General features: G+C 43.8%; 1 protein-coding gene across 3 annotated transcripts in view; it reads left to right on the forward strand.

The window, feature by feature from the left end:
• The first annotated feature begins 2,094 nt into the window (after positions 1-2,094).
• tead4 (TEA domain transcription factor 4) overlaps positions 2,095-16,669 on the forward strand; it is a 32,385-nt gene continuing 17,810 nt past the window's right edge. For 2 of the 3 annotated variants that reach the window (XM_086109986.1, XM_086109987.1), the window contains exons 1-2: positions 2,095-2,270; positions 9,523-9,878. In XM_086109986.1, coding sequence (XP_085966112.1) covers positions 9,872-9,878 — 7 coding nt within the window. In that variant the 5' untranslated portion in view covers positions 2,095-2,270; positions 9,523-9,871. Of the gene's footprint in view, positions 2,271-9,522; positions 9,879-16,669 lie in introns of those variants that run through there. The other variant, XM_086109988.1, reaches the window with a different exon arrangement.

Consider the following 16,669-nt stretch of genomic DNA (forward strand, 5'->3'; position numbering starts at 1 on the left):
ACATTGAAACTCCCCTCGGAAGGTCGGGGCTGGAATCCAAACCCACGATAAGCACCGTAAGTCGACCACCACCGGCGACTTTTTTTTTTTTTTTTTTTTAATATCCACTGGAAATCTGTGTTTCCAAATGGTGACTTCCAACAGATGTTAAAACCGGTTTGTTTGCTTGCAGTTTTGGTTGTTTGCCTCAGCTTTCAACAACCGGTAACAAATCCTCCATTCGACCCATGGCGCGGTTTATACATACTGATCTACGAGAAGGATTATACATCTGTGTGCATGATGTAACGTCGTTTAAATCTGCTGTACATGCTGATCTCAATGAACCAGATGATCTACTCAAGTTTACTTCTGGAGGGCAGGGTAGTTGTTCCGAGCATCGCCACCAGGGGGTCTCAGTAGCTCACGCAATGAGCACAGCAAAGGCCTGCCAATGAATCGAAGCACGTCATTGGAAGGGAAAACATACCTCATACATTTGCTTAAAAAGAGTACAGTATCCTGAAAAATTGTATGGATGAGAAATAAAAGGGAGAGCAAATTTTTCGAGGAAAACAATTTGTGTCCAAAATGCAGTGAAACCTCAATGGAATATATATATTTTTTCTCCCCAAGGTGAGGTTGCAAAACTAATACAATATGATGACTCTGAAATCTTGTCTCAGCATGGATAGAAGTATTTTAATGTGTCTTAACACAATATGGATTTGTTGATTCATATTTGTGTGAATGCTTGACTTTCAGCATGAATCAAAACGAACATTTTTGAAACAGTGTCAATGTGAGTTTGTATCTTCTCCCTGTGCCGGGGTGTTTTTTTTTTTTATTTCTGGGTACTCTGGTTTCCTCTTCCTCGCTTCATGTGTTCTCTATTCAGTCTTTTATTTGCACTCCCAAATGTTTTCAGCCCGAGACTCCCAATTGCGCCCCACTGTTTAGGAGATTCCATTCAAAATGAAAAAAAAAAAAAAGAACCGAAAATGATCTTTTGGAGTGGTCCAGTGGTTAGCACGTCGACCTCACAGTGCAGAGGTACCGGGTTCAATTCCGACCTCCCTGAGTAGAGTTTGCATGTTCTCCCCCCCCGGGCCTGCGTGGGTTTTCTCCGGGTACTCTGGTTTCCTCCCACATTCCAAAAACATGCAGGGTAGGTGGGTTCATGGAACACACTAAATTGTCCCCTAGGTGTGATTGTGAGCACGGATTTTTGTCTATGTGTGCCTGCGATTGGCTGGCAACCAGTTTAGGGTGCCCGAAGACAGCTGGCATAGGCGCTGACACACCCGCACCCCCTGTAAGGATAAATGGATTATAAAATAGATGGCTTGTTTGAAGAACTGACTCTCACCATTAACGCAAACATGCACAGTATCAGGATATGTCTCGGCTTTCATACGGAAGCAAGACTAAACACTTTCGTGCAAGTGTGAATACTTGAATGCCAGCATTCACACGTCTAAAAAAAAAAAAGTGTCATTCGTGTGAACCTTCGACTGTCAGCATTAACATAATTTTTTAAAATAACTTATCATTAATCTTAATTGTGTGAATGTTTGACTTTCGGCATTCCCATTAAAAAAAAAAGAAACCTGATATTGTATGAGTATTAAAAAGAATATGAAAAATTTAGGTCACATATTGTCATCAGTGACTGTAGTGACTCTCAGAATGAACACAACATAAACAATAAATGGCAACACCAATACCCGGCATCCAATCATGTGCCCCAGCGTCCGTGGCATTTTTCTACTCACGATGATTAAAACAATCATACAGTTAATACACAATTTTGTGCACGTGTGATTGCTTGACTTTCAGCATTGTGTTCATGCTCAAATCATTCACCGTAACTTATGTAAGGTTTTGTTCCCCTTTGTTTTGTGGTGAATAGGGTGTGAACGATGACATTCACAATGACAATTACTCCGCGGAATACTTACGGAATACCGCGGCCCCGTTCGTTCGAATATTTGACTCTCGGCGTCGACACAATGAAACAGCCTGCCTCCCGACCCCTCCCGGCCCCTCCTTCTCCCCATGATGACGCGGTGACGGGTCAGACGTGCCTCCCCTCCCGCGGTCTTTTCTGCGGCTTTTTTCCGGGCTTCATGTCATACCACGACTAATTCCACAAATTCCTGCCCTGCTCTCGCTTCAAACAAGCGCCACCGCGAAGGAGAATCGGCGGCACAACAACAAGAGAAAACTAAGAGAAAAAAAAGGAGAGAAGTTAGCCAACTGTTGCTCCACCTGCGAGGATTCCCAAGCAGGTAAGATCTCCATAGCGTTTTTTGACACACATTTCTTTGACGGGGGGGTAAATTTTCTCAAATGTGACGGGAAGCAACTGTTTGAACTTATTCTCACCCTCGGGGTGATTCCCATTGACTGTCGGGGACAACATTCCAAGAATACTCCAAATTTTAAGATTGATTTTTACGCATTTGAAAGTCTCCGTCGTGAGTTGACAGGCTGAGACTCGGCGGGAACTTTTTGGAGTAATTTTGTATGGATTCACGTCATTGTTTTTTGTGCTTCAATATTAAGAGTGCCAACTTTTGAGGAGGGAAACTAATTGCGCTAGTCTTATTTGTGTTGCGTAAAATTCCTAGAATTCATCGCATTCCCCCGCCGGCGCTTGAAGTCACGTATTTAATTAAAACACCTGCGGCTGCCTGAAGAATGGCGGACGAAGCAATAACGAGTCAGGCGGAAATAGCGGTTGAAAAAGTAACCTCGCCTGAGCTTTAGGTTGTTTGATTAACTTAAATAATTTCATCATAAATTTGTCATATTATCAGTAACTGTACTCGCAAGTATAGTTAGTAGCGAGTACCGTCACCACCAGCTAATGGCGCCCAGAATAGTGGCCTAAAAACACACACACACGAATAAAACATTTTAACTCAGAAAACATTATCACAATTATATTAATGAATTTTAAAAATCATACCCTGAGTTTTGTTGTTAATGATCAATGTGGAATAGTTGCTAGTGTATATTTTTGACCGTAGTACACACATTAAGCAAACAAACACGTTAGGACATTTTAAAGACTTCAAAAAGGGCAAAAATGTTAACTTTCTCCATTGTTACAATGTAATCGCCTGTGACTGTCTGTGCAAAGCGGTGTGCAGCTGTTTAGAGACAAACAAGAGCAAAGAGAAGTATTTTGAGTCAAGATAAGCATAGGAAATGACTACATTTTCATAAAAACCATTGCTGTAGTGCTCTTCGTCACAAAACTACAAACTCAATTTTGTCTTATAAAGACACAAAACAAATCAAACTAACCCCCCCCCCCCCCACACACACACATGCACACAACCTTTTTTAATTTGGATGCATTGATGTAAATTACATGGATGTAACAAACCGATTGTGTGGTGGTACACTGGCCTGACTTGGGTGCAGGCAATGTGAGTTTAGTTCCCCCTCTGTTATTGTCTGATCATGTGCGAGAATGTCTGTCTCTGTGCTGTGTGTGCCCTGGTGACCAGTCCAGGTTGTCGTCTGCCTGGGATAGGCTCCAGCATAGGATAATCAGATAATAAGTTGGAGAGAAAAGAGCCGGATATTTTAAAATAGTCAAAACGGTGATTCAGTCATTAGCATACGTGACTGACAGCTCTAGGGTCGAGGTTAGTATGGACTATGATTATGATATGATCATACGACTATATAATAGCCAGACTTCATCATGCTAAATGCTTAGACCTCAATTCAACTGGTGGAGGAAAAAAACAAAAACAAAAACATGAGTATTAGGTGTTCGAATTGCTTTTGGCTCTATGGATGTGGAATGTGCTACTTGCATGAGCCAAGTAGTGCTTCAACTTTCTGTACAGTTTGCAATATTTATTTCCAAGAATGGATCAAATATTATAACTTGGTTGTGTGTGAATGATCTGCATTTAATTTGGACTTAAATTGTGCACGGGTGTACTTTGCGGAATTTGCATGTTCCCCCCATGCTTCCTACCACATACTCCAAAAAAAACAAACAAACCATGATGGGTTAGTTGAATACTCCAAATTGTTACTTGTGTGAATAAAATGACAGATTGTTTGTCTATTAGGCGATGTGCTCTGCTATTGATTGGATCTCAATCCAGGGTGTACGTACCCCGTCTCGCTCCCGAAGTCAGCAGGGATAGATGAGAACAAGCCTTATATAAGCTGCTTTTGCAATCCACAGTAGAAGTTTGATCATAAAAACAAATAAATATATACTGTACATTGTTTAACCAAAGTCTGCCAGCATCATGCTAACACACAATGTAAAATGCTGTAGATGGGCTAACAAAACAAGCATCAACGTTGTGGTAGTTCAAACTCTTTGAGCAAGAAGATATTTGAACACAAACAATGCAGCAACACAAGTAGGCCATCAATATAACGATACTCACAGGCACATATATGAAAAATTACATCTCATTTTTCCTCTTTTCTAGATTTGTTTGAATATGGTTAAACAATAAATTGTACAACTTTATGGGTATTCCACTTCATGGTCAAATTAGTATGGGGACACTTGATACACACATAGACAGTGTATCCTGTATGATCAACCTCATGTTACGCTGAACATTGCAGTTGGTACAGTTGTCGGAGCCAAAATGTCGGGTGTGAGTATTGCCAGTCAAGGTTCAAGCTTGCAAGTTTGTGCGTGAGGGTGTCCCACAGGGCAGCTGACAGGAACGTGTGTGTTGCAGTTGGATGCAACAGGTGGAACCGCGCGGGGTGACAGAATACAGAATACGTCAAAGAATACAGCTGTCAAGCGGCTGAGGAATGGGAGTGTTTGTCTTTTGCACAATAGTTATTTTGTTGGATTTTTTTTTTTTTTTTTGTGGTGTATCGACTCTGCTTTGTTAGTGTCTGTGTGTGATGGGTGTGTGGGTGTAAAGGAGGAGTCACTCTGAGACGCCACTGCGCTCATCCCACATAGCGATCATTCCTCCTCGGCTCGCATGAGAATGAAGAATAATGCCTCGCATAGGAGCCCCGTAAAACAAAGACTCCGTAACGCCGCCATTGCCGCGTTTATGTACCAGCGTGTGTGACGCAGGCTAAAATGCTCAAGAAATTCTTTTGTTTTTGTTCAACCGGTTGTGTTCAGCAGCTTAGTCTTTATGTCTTATTCTGCTAGAGCTGGTTTGCTGTTTAAAAGGGGAGTCTTGTTTTTTTTTGGTTTTTTTTTAAAAGCCACAAAATACAACCTCGTACTTCACTTCCCAATCACCACCGTTATGGTAAACGTTGAAACACATTTGGCCCAAGTGTTCATCGAAAATGTGGCACAGATTTTATTTCTAAAAAAAGTAGAGATGTTCGATACCACTTCTTTCAGGCCGATACCGGTACGGGTATTCACTCTTCGAATACTCACCCGTCCTGAGCACTGATACTTGTTGTAAGGTTTCAATTTACACAATGACAAAACTTGAAGAAGAAGAAAAATCTTGACTAGTCTCACAATGGAGAAATTCACAATTTCCAGCAGCAAAAATTATGAAAAGGAGAAAGTAGAAAAAAAACGAACAAATATTTGCACGCACAAAAAACAAAACAAACAAAAAACAAAAATCCAATACCTTTCTTTTTGATACAGATGATGATTCGTTGATGTTTCAAACTGCTACTATAGTGTCAACTGCTGCCGAGGAGGACATACTATGTCAGATAATCAATTGAAAAATATTTTTGTACGAAAGTGTTGTTGGCTCATCTTGGCAGCTTGCTCGAGTACTCGAAACCTTAAAATAAGGCCGGTATCGGCCTGATGCCGATACGTGGTATCGGTTCTTTCCGATCCCTGCTGTTACTTACTTCATATCCCCCATGTGGGAACTTGGTATGTGTCTAGACGGAAGTGGAAAAATACAAATAAGAATACAAGGATTTTATTTTATTTTTTTACCAGCTGTCCGCAAGCCACCCAAAATTGGTCCGTGAGCCACCAGCTGAGAATCGCTGGTTACGAGTGCTCATCCCGTTGCCTTTTGTTGTATGAGGTAAATTGTCTTACTCCTTGATTTGTCGTGAAACAGGCCGGAGGGGGACAATGGCAAAGGAAAATGAGAGAATGACATTTCCGAGGACAACAACCCGAACAATGCAGAAAAGAGAATAAAAAGCGAAACAAAAGACAGAAGCACCCATTGGAACCCCGGGACTTAAAAAAAGAAAAGAAAAGCACCAAACAACATGGAGAAAAGTGAGCCAAAAGCCATAAGAAAGATCACGACATTGCGTTGTCTTTTCAATAAATGCGTGTTTTCATTTCAAGGACATTTTTTTTTTCATGACACTTGTCGTATTTGTGTGCACTCAGCAAAAAACGCCAACAAAACTGGGGCACCTCCAACTTTCCATCGTTGCACCCAGATCCCATACTGCTGCTGTACATTTACATTCCCCAGATGATTAGGGCAGGTTGCGACCAGCGCGCCCTCCGCCCAAAAAAAAAAAAAAAATAGATCAACAACCCCAAAGAAAGTTTCTTATAACTTTTAAAGGAAAATATTCCCCCCCCCCCCATGTAATGAAATGGACTGGGGTCTTCGTTTCTCACATGTATCTTTCCCAGCGAAGCTTTTCATAATCTATAACTAAGGTGGGATATTTTAATTATTTTTTGTTGTTGATTTTGTCACTATGACTTTGTTTGTTTCGACTGGGTAAGCAGTTGTGTTACCGCAGCACCAGCTGGGGGGGGATTATCCCGTTGAGCGGATCCAGGCAAGAGGGGCCTCGTTGGGGTTGAATGTAGGACCATGCTTGGTGTGTGTGTGTGTGTGTGTGTGTGTGTGCGCGTGCGAAGTAAGCAGGGGCTTTTGGTTAATTAACCCGCTGGACAGTTTGACTTTGTGAGTGGCAAGCGACGCACTGATAGTTTGTTATGAAGTCTCGGTGGCCGATAGTAAACTGTGTTACCGAGCCGCGCAGCCAGTTTAAAAATGTATATTTGGAAAGCAGATCATATTTGGATGAAGCATCTGGGTTATTTTAAAGTCCCCGCGGTTCAGATTTCATGTTTTATGCATTTCCTTCAAAAGTTCCCGCACTGAGAGATTCAGTTCTGGAGGGGTGAGCATCTCTCCAATAAAAAGGCTAATTGAATTGAATTGGTACATTTTAACAAATCGTTTCATATTGATAAGCCGGACAAATGCTACAGCCGTACCATATCAAATCGAAATTTCACTGAGGCAAACCAAGCCATTTTGAAATTGTTAACCCCCCGCCGCCCCGCCTTTAATCACCCCATGTAGAGAGATTGGTATCCAAGCGTCTTTTGTGAAGAGATGCACACCCCAAGGTGCGATGCAATTACCTTATTGATCCTGCTCACTTAGCCTTTACGCTAGCATTTTAGCTATGGGCCCAATAAAATCATGTCAAGTGGATTACTTAGATTTACTGTAGTGTAGACATGCAAGTACATCTCAGGAAAATTTTTCGGAAGGTTCTGGAGCTCATAGGAAGTGTCATGGTGCTCTACTTCCTCACACTTGACACCATACCTGACCACTTGCGGCCACTCGGCAGCATAATCTACTTTGAAGCCGCCGTCCTTCCTCCACGCGTAACTCACGCTCATGTTTTGGCTTATGAGTGACATCACCGCCCGCCCTCCTTGTCCTTTCCTTGCCCTAAATGGCCAGGCTGCGGACTCCGTACGCGACGGACAAAGCTCCGGTTGTACTGACTCATGGGCTCCTTCTCAGGAAGGAGCTTCCCTTCTTGGCCTGTTTCCAATTTACACGCACATCCCAAACAACATGGTGTCGAAAGCAAACAGCGTGTCCCATCCGCTCGCTGGACAATCTCCGGCTTCCTCCCCTTGCCCGCGTTCGTACCGCGCTGATTACAATGGAACGTCAGGTTTATAAATTGGCTACGACCTTCTGCGCTGACAGAAATTCCTCCTCGGCAATTAATGCAGACATCGCTAATGAAGATGACAAATTGGGCAAAAAAAAAAAAAAAAACACCCTCTGGTTGAAATAACTTGCTATGGTCCTGTTCATGTGTGTGTGCATGTCTGGACGGTGATCCCTCTTTAATGCGGCTCCTCGTGTATTGACTTTGGGCCCCTGCAGCACCCCCTCCTTCCGCCTTCCAGCTCATCTTCACTCCAGGGGCTGCTGTATTATTTTTTTTCGCTTGCACGAACCGAATCTGACACACTTTTTACACGTTGTGATGGACAGCTGAGGGCGAGGAGTGATTTTGATGGCGATATCGAAGCACCTGATGTGTTTTTATAGGTCACGCAGAAATGTCATTCGGTCGATGGGTATGAGTAGATGTCTGATCATGTTTTTGGGGTGACTTGCCAGAAGCTTTTTCCACCCCCATAATTTGCCATTCCAGCTAATGGGCCAGTGTGCCAATTTTAATTTTCATTGGTCTATAGGTCCGTGACGATAATGATGATGATGATGATGCTGCCATGAACTCTGCCTAGGAACAGGTGGCTGTGCAAAAAAAAAGCATGATGTAAAGAAGAATTTTCTGAGCAATTTTGTTGATCTGTAAAAAGAGAGAAAGAGAATGATTATTTTTTTACAATTTAAGGGTGTCACATTGCGCAAGTGGTTCGCACATCTTCCTCACAATTCAGAGCTCGTGGGTTTGAATCTGAACTCCGGCCTTCCCGTTTGGAGTTTGGGGTTTCACTAACTGTTTCCAATTGGTTGGTTAAAAATAAAATTTAAAAAATTAAAAAACATTCATACCAGGGCTGCGGCTATCAAATACTTTTTAGAACTGATCATTGTACCAATTATGCCTCCACTCATCGTGTCATTGGTTTAAAAAATGATTTTGTATAATTAAACAACAAAATGTGCATACGAGTTGCAAATATTACTTCTGAATTAGTTTTGCCTTCCTCACATTGCACACTGCTGTCTCTCTGACTTTGATTGCGTATGGCTTTAAAAGGCCTGACCCGGTGAGTGATGTGGGTGCCGTTGAATGAAAGTCGAGTTGGCTGTTGTGAGCGCAAGTTAGCATCTTGCTGGGCTGGCTGTTAATTGGCTAACCATTTGCCACTCTGGCCATCACTTGCGGCTAGTACGTTTGAGTGTGTATGATGTGTTTAATTTGTTACAGTTGGTTCAAGAAAGTGATTGAAAGTGCGCCAGCGACTGTGTGTAACCTTGACCACAGTTGAGGGGGATTACGATAAGGTACAGTCTGCTTTAGCTAGCAGTGGTAGGTTGTATGACATTGGCTACATATGTTTTCATCACCATTTGTTGGTGACTGTGGAATGGATGATCCCAAACTTTAGATATTATTGACCTTTTACGCACTTGTATGTTTACCTGCAGTAACATTCGTCTGTGTGGAAACATGATCCCGGTGAAGCTTCAATTCTGTATTTTGGCTTCTACTTTTTTTGTATTTGAATTTATTGAGTGAGTCAATGAATCTTTTTTCGCTCTCTTTAAAACAAATAAAAAATAAAAATGTTCATTTAAAAAGAATCTTCCTCGTCTTTTCTAGGGCTCGCTTGCAAACAACAACAACACACTGGTGGATTCCATACAAGCAGGAGCGCACCGTCGAGTCAACCCATCTATCTTTTCGCCTGAACCCGAAACAACTCTCAAGCCCCGAGCATCCACCCCTCGCGCCGTGGTCCCCTTCCCCTCTTCCAACCACGTCGACGGAGTGGGTGCCGGCTCCCTCCCCCAGGGCTGGGAGCGAGGAGCTGGGCGACCAGCTTGACAAGCCCTTGGAGAATGATGCGGAGGGTGTGTGGAGCCCCGACATTGAGCAGAGCTTCCAAGAGGCCCTGGCCATCTACCCGCCCTGCGGCCGGAGGAAGATCATCCTCTCTGATGAGGGCAAGATGTACGGTACGCCCCGCCCCTCTATCGCTTTCACTGTCAGATACATGAGAAAGAGTATTTACACACGTGCGCACGCCCTCTTTCGCCTTCTTCTGTTTCCTGCACAGCTGTCACTTCCACTCAGTCCCTCAGCGCAACACGCTGTCGGCCCAAAACCTCGCCAACAGATGCGCAGTCTTTTGCAGCGGAAAACGGAATCCGTGCTAGTCGTTTCAAGGTGTGGGATGTAGTGAAAGCCTATTTTTAAGTGCTTTTTAGAAAGAATTTGTTGTCAACTGGCGGATCGTAAGGCAGGCTAGTCGCTTCGCGGTTCACCTAGCTGACTTTCATGCAGCCGGCGTTGAGTTGTAGCGGTCCAGGGTCGTAGCTCCCATTCGGCTCCAAGCCAGCTGGGCTGGGTTCCAGCTCCCCTCGTGACCCTGAACATGATCAGCGGCATGGAAAATGGCGGATAGATGAAATATGTGGAGGATGACGTGCCGTTTGTCGGGATGGGTCTTTGTCGACGTTTACTTGGCTGAGAAAAGAACTCATCCAATTTTTTTTCCCCTTAAATAATTAAAGTTCTGACAGTTCACACCTCTGCGTCATCAACCGTCTTATTAAAAAGAAATGCAGCAGAGCCAGCAGTAGTCAAATATGCCATCAACTTGTGACAGCGACTGCGGGCGCTTGCTGCAATGCAAACACAGTACGCACTTATTACACCAGCCTGGGGAACCACACTTATTGGTGTTATTGGTAAAGCCTTTTTTTTTTTTTTTTGGGTTGCAATTTTTACAACATAGCTATTTAACTGGTTTGTAATGGTCCGGCCAGAAATCACAGTTAGGTTTTTTTATTTGCAACCTTGTGGTTGCAAATACTAACTTGATCAAATCCCAGATGATCACCGTTTTTTTCCCCCATCAACAAAATGATTCATGATCACCGTCCATTGTGGCATGTTAAGCAGAGACAATCAAACCCAATTGTTGACGCACATCCTCCCCCGAAGCAGGTGCACTTCCTCCTTAGCTCAGTTCGAAAATAGCGACTTGATTCGAAAAAGAATGATTGAGGAGAACTTTGCTCTTGAACTGAAAAGAATCGGAGCGTTGCCGCTGCCAAGCAGGTGTCTGCAAAGGTAAGCTGGCGCGCCTCCATGACACGTCGCTGAAAGATGTTTGCTAGCAAACGGCTTTGGCCGCAACGCGTGCCATGTGGCGACTTGGATGGATCCGGTGGTTGGAAAGCACGTCGGACAGAAGTATTGGCGCGATCAGACGAGCTCTGTCATCGCCTTGTGTTGTGTCGGTGCCAAACCGCTACTTTAACTGTTAGCATTGCCACCTTTTGCGGCTGTCGCTGGCCTCTGCGTGACACACAAGATCGCCTTGGGATGGAGGGGGGGGGGGTCATTCTTTGTCACAGCAATGAAGGGTTTCATGGGCTAAGTTTGATGAAAAGGTGGTAAAAAAAAGTCCATTTAAAAATGGAACGTCAGGTTTATAAATTGGGGGGGGGGGGCCGTGGGGTTTGGCGATGTGCACCAGGGAGCGCATTGGCCTGCCAGGAATGGCATGTGCACTTGGTAGTCCGGGGGTTCAAGGCAGCTCAGCTGTAACGCTAAACCAGAATAGACGTTTACCCTTTGAGCGCCTGGAAGGGGGCGGGGGGAGGAGACAAATAAACACCAAGGTGGACAGTGGTTTCTTGCATGGCCTCGGGGGGGGGGGGGGGGCGGCGCAGCTCTCTCACACCTGTCCCCTCGCTGCACAAGCGCTATTTCAGGGATTTACCTCGTCCTCACACTCCCCGTTTTGAAAATCAGTCTCCCGCTCTTTAACGGGCCAACTCCTCTTACCTTGTCACAGAAGTCAGGACCTGAATGCCTTTTATATGCTTTTTAGTTCACTTTAGTTTTTTTTTTTCCCTCCCCCTACTCTCGACAACATCGTAATGATCGGACGTGAAACACAATTTACTATCCATCCATCCATCCATCCATTTTCCGATACGCTTATCCTCACAAGAGTCGCGGGGGGTGCTGGAGCCTGTCCCAGCCGTCTTCGGGCAGTCGGTGGGGGACACCCTGAACCGGTTGTCATCCAATTGCAGGGCACACAGAGACCAACAACCATTCGCGCTCACGCTCACACCTAGGGACAATTTGGAGTGCTCAATCAGCCTCCCATGCATGTTTTTGGAATGTGAGAGGAAACCAGAGTACCCGGAGAAAACCCACGCAGGCCCGGGGAGAACATGCAAACTCCACACAGGGAGGCTGGAGCTGGAATTGAACCCGATACCTCTGCACTGTGAGGTCGACACGCTAACAACTGGACTACCGGGCCGCCCACAATTTCTTGTAATAATAATTATTAAGTTATAAATTATAAGTATTATGTTTGATTGACACATTTGCCATGTTCAATAACATTCTCTTGTTGAGCACACTTTCATTTAAACAAAACACATTTTCAACCGCGAGACATAATCTCTCGATCAAGAATAGTGAGTACTCAAATGTAAGATCGCACCACTCGTTGGGAATTCAAAATAGAAGGGTACAGCGCCTGTTCCCCAAGGTGAGCGTTTTAAATTTTATCCGTTTAAAATCTGGAACTGCTGAATTCAGCACAAAGTTATGATTTTGCTGGATGACAAGCACCAGGTTTGTCATCAGGTCTGTCCGTTTTCCTTTCTGCTGCCTTCCCGGTTGAACCCAACATTGTTGTGACAGTCCGAGATTTAGATAAATGCTTTTGGTAACACAACCATTTCCTCGAAGCGGCCCGGATACTTCGTTTGTAGCCCTTTGCAGCTCTTCCGGTGTCCAGCGACTCACCGGTACGCCAGCAACTCCAGTCATTCAAGCAGCCGCAATCAATGCAAAGCCACTTTGTCGGTCTTCAATGTTGATCATGTTGTCACAGCGCCGACCGCTTGTCGTCTCGCGGGTGGCCAAATTAAATGTCTACCAGGTAATGAGTTGATTCTCCTGAAAAGGTTATTTGGTGGCCTTCCGCAAGCTTAAATATGAGCTCATAGACAAAACAGCAAAATAACAATGCGTCTGCCGGCTGAATGCGGCATTTTCTGAATTTTAGGTCGAATTCCCGGCCGAGGAATGAATGCCATTCTTTCGGTACAACTATGACATTGAGTCTCTCCGGGCAGCAACGTTGAAGGAATGCCTGCTTGTGCCCATTGTGGATTTCGTAATTGATGGGAATGTTTTCAGCCCATAGCCCCCATACATTTGCAACATTTTTTTCCCCCCCCGGGCCCCTGAGCTCATTACTCAGCAGGCCTATTAGCTGGCTTATTAGGGACGGTGTCGAGGATATTGTGGCCGTCTGTGCGCCCGTGGTAATTCGACATGCGTCTGCCAAGGAAAACATTTCCTGCCTTGTGTGGCTCTCAGCAAGAGATATGCCCTGCACTCTGACCGTAGGCCTCATGTTGGAATAATGGGGGAAAAAAAAAAAATCACAACAACAACAGTTGCTTGTTGTACGGTGCGGACCAGTGTGGAATGTGGTGTTGAAAATTAAATGATCTCGCCATATCCAAGGAAATCTGTATGCCTCTGTTCAATATGCATTATTTATTCACTGGGCAGGGTTACTACATACTGTTTGATGCAGCTGTTTGGTTTCGTCACACTTGATGCGCTAACAGCTGTGAGAGCAGCTCTTATCCGGGATTTTGATGGTTCTGTTCATGGGGGGTGGGGGGGGGGGGGTCATTGCTGTTGTGAATGAAGTCAACAAAGCTTCCCTGAATGCTGACAGGATTTTCACACAGTTTGGCAAACAAAGAATATGCGCACACCGAAGCATTATCCCGCTAAGCTTTGCTCGCGCAGCCTGTCATCCTATTGTTGTCTTTTTGTGTGCTGATATAAATATGTCATATGGCTCTCAAGGGTGTCTCATTAAAAATGTGATGTAAAGGTCAGTGCAAAGTGCGTCGTCTCACTCATGTGTAAACTTTACCAGTCAAGTGTGAGATTCAACTTTTGTCTTGACCTGTGCCCTTTTAAGTGGTGCCACCTGAGCCAGGGCAGCTGGAAAAACCTTCCAGCGTGCAATTATGTAAAATACTATTGCAAATGAAGAACTTGTTGGCTCAGAGCGTATCCACCCAAATTACATCTCAATGTATGACGGCCACTGAACATGCAAGAAAAATGCGGAGTTCTGCAGGGCAGCTTTCTAGAACCACTCATATAGTTATTTGTCACTAGACTGTTAGTAGTCATGTCCAGTCACTGTAATGCAAAATAAAAGTAAATTACAGATTTTTTTAGTTGCACTTAGTGGTTGTGCACATATTAATATTTCAAATTGATTTATCAGAAATGCAACTTTATCGATTGAAGCATATCAGTCACTGTGAAGATTCTTGCGTCATCGCCACTTGCATTCGAGTCATTGTTAGCATCGATATATGACGCGTCTTTTCGGAGAACACTTAGCTGAGCACATGGTGGCGCGGGGAGGGAAATCACACCCTACCAAGACATTCCGTCAGCCTTAATGTGATCTTCCTGAGCAGACACATGCTGAGCAGGGGAAGGAAAACTTTTGACTGCCATGGAAAATGGCACTTGGCATATTTTGTTGTTATGCAGGTGTCCGCTAGATAGTGACGGCATGAGATTTGACCGTACTAAATTATGTACAGATTGTCTGTTATAAAGTTTCCCCCCGATGAATGCGCAAATGTTTTGTTGTACCCAAACAGGACATGCTCCCGTGGGGCTATGTCAGAGCGGCAGATGCAGATGCAGAAGCTGTTGTCAGTGTATAGGAATGTCAGGAATGCACTGAACGGGAGTGATCAAACTGGGCCTTTGATGCAGATTTATGACCTGGCTCAAGGACTGACTCTGGACGGGGGGGACACCAGAGTGTGCCTTTACCTGCCCCATCAACTTACCCCGTCAACTACCGTATTTTCCGCACTAAAAGCCTTCCATTTTCTTAAAAGCTCACAGCGTGCCTTAAAATCCGATGCGCCTTGTGTATGGTCATTACGGTAATATTTCGACCCCAAAATGGCTCCTTGCTCGAGACATGCTGACAATGCAGAATTCAAACTTAAAGCGATCGGTTACGCAGGTGAACACGGAAATAGAGCAGCGGCAAGAGAGTTCAACGTTCACATGGTTATAACTTGTGTATAAGTGTTAAGTGAACTGTGTCGCTGCTTTATTAAATACGTTTTACTGACATCTGATCGTTCTGTTGGCATCTGCTTGAGCGTAGCTCCATCTAGTGGATGCATTGTAGATTGCGTCTTATAATGCGGTGCGCCCAATGTATGAAAAAAATTACAAAATAGGCCATTTATTGAAGGTGCGCCTCATAATCCAGCGCGCCTTTTAGTGTGGAAAATACGGTACCCTATAATGAATGACCGAATGTGCAAAATAAAAATAAAAAATTCAAACAGAAAATCTATGCCGTTGGTTTATTTTCATCCCTCATTTAAATGCAAAAATGTTTTGACATGTTCCTTTTATTTCTTGTGGAATAGCGGCGAAAAGTACCCTGGGAAGGTGTACGATTTTTGTGTTGAAAAAAATACTTGCAATGTGTGTCGGTTGGCAATGTGCATTACTGCCACCTACAGGATTGCAGTGGAAGTCTTAAAAAATGTGTGACTTGCTCTAATTTGACTGTTACACCCGCGCTGCAAGAAGGAGAGCTACCGACGCTCGTTCCTACCAACTGCTGTCAGGCTGCTGAATAAAAAATAGCAACAATAATATTAATAATAATTAAATGATGTGGAAAACAACTGTAAATAGCACTGCGATTTATCCATTTTGTATTTATATTGCACTTAATTGAACGGTGTTTGTTTGTTTTTTCTTCTTCTTTCTGCCTACATTCTTGCTGCTGGAGGCTGTAAATTTCCCCAGTGTGGGACAAATAAAGGATATCTTATCTTATCTTATCTAATTTGATGTGTATGTACCCTTGAGAAACCTCGCTCGTGTTACGCTGCGGCTTCGGTCGGCACAAGTGGTCTCGCTGGCTAATTCTCACCGGATGATCTCACCACCGAGTGAATGACTTGCCTCTGATATTGTGAGTGTATTGGAAAGTATTTTTAATGGGACCTTCCCCAAGAATTCGCCCAAGGAGTGGCGGAGCATCCGATACGAGAACAAAATCAAGATGCATCATTGCGTTAAGTCCTTTTCCGATGGGTCAATCTGAACAACAGATGCTTATTTGCCCATTTCTTGATTTTCTGCAAAAGAATGGACTTGCCCCCAGTTTCGTAATGCAGACAACGTGAAAACAATACGAAGAAATCTATATTTGACTTAGTCAAGTCAAGTCAAGCTTTATTGTCAAACATGCTCTTTGTGCAACATACAGCACAGATGAAATTACTTTCCTCTTTCAACCACAGTGCAAAAGACTTAGTCTCGCTTAGTGAATGGCAACGCAAGATGGCCGCCAGTGACCAATTTATGCTACGGTGAGTTTGCGGCAGATGTAAGCGTCACACTAGAAATGAAACAAAAAACTTTCTGCTTCCTAACCTGAAGAACCATGGTTAATAATGTTTTCAGACTATTCTTGATAACAGAATTTACAACAGTTTTTCTAAATGTGCAGATTTACGATATTCATCCTTGAGCAGCGTTTACGTGTGCACCGCAAGCTTTGGTGTGTTAGTCACAGAATTAAAATTGAAACATGTTTACATCTCGCATGACTTGGTGAATGACAGAGTTTATTTCCTTCCAGAACAATTAGTTTGAAGTCCAAATTATACATTTTTGGGGA

This window comes from Hippocampus guttulatus, chromosome 4 (assembly GCF_054856545.1).
Source record: "Hippocampus guttulatus isolate MCC_2025c chromosome 4, RoL_Hgut_1.0, whole genome shotgun sequence".
Lineage (NCBI taxonomy): Eukaryota > Metazoa > Chordata > Actinopteri > Syngnathiformes > Syngnathidae > Hippocampus > Hippocampus guttulatus.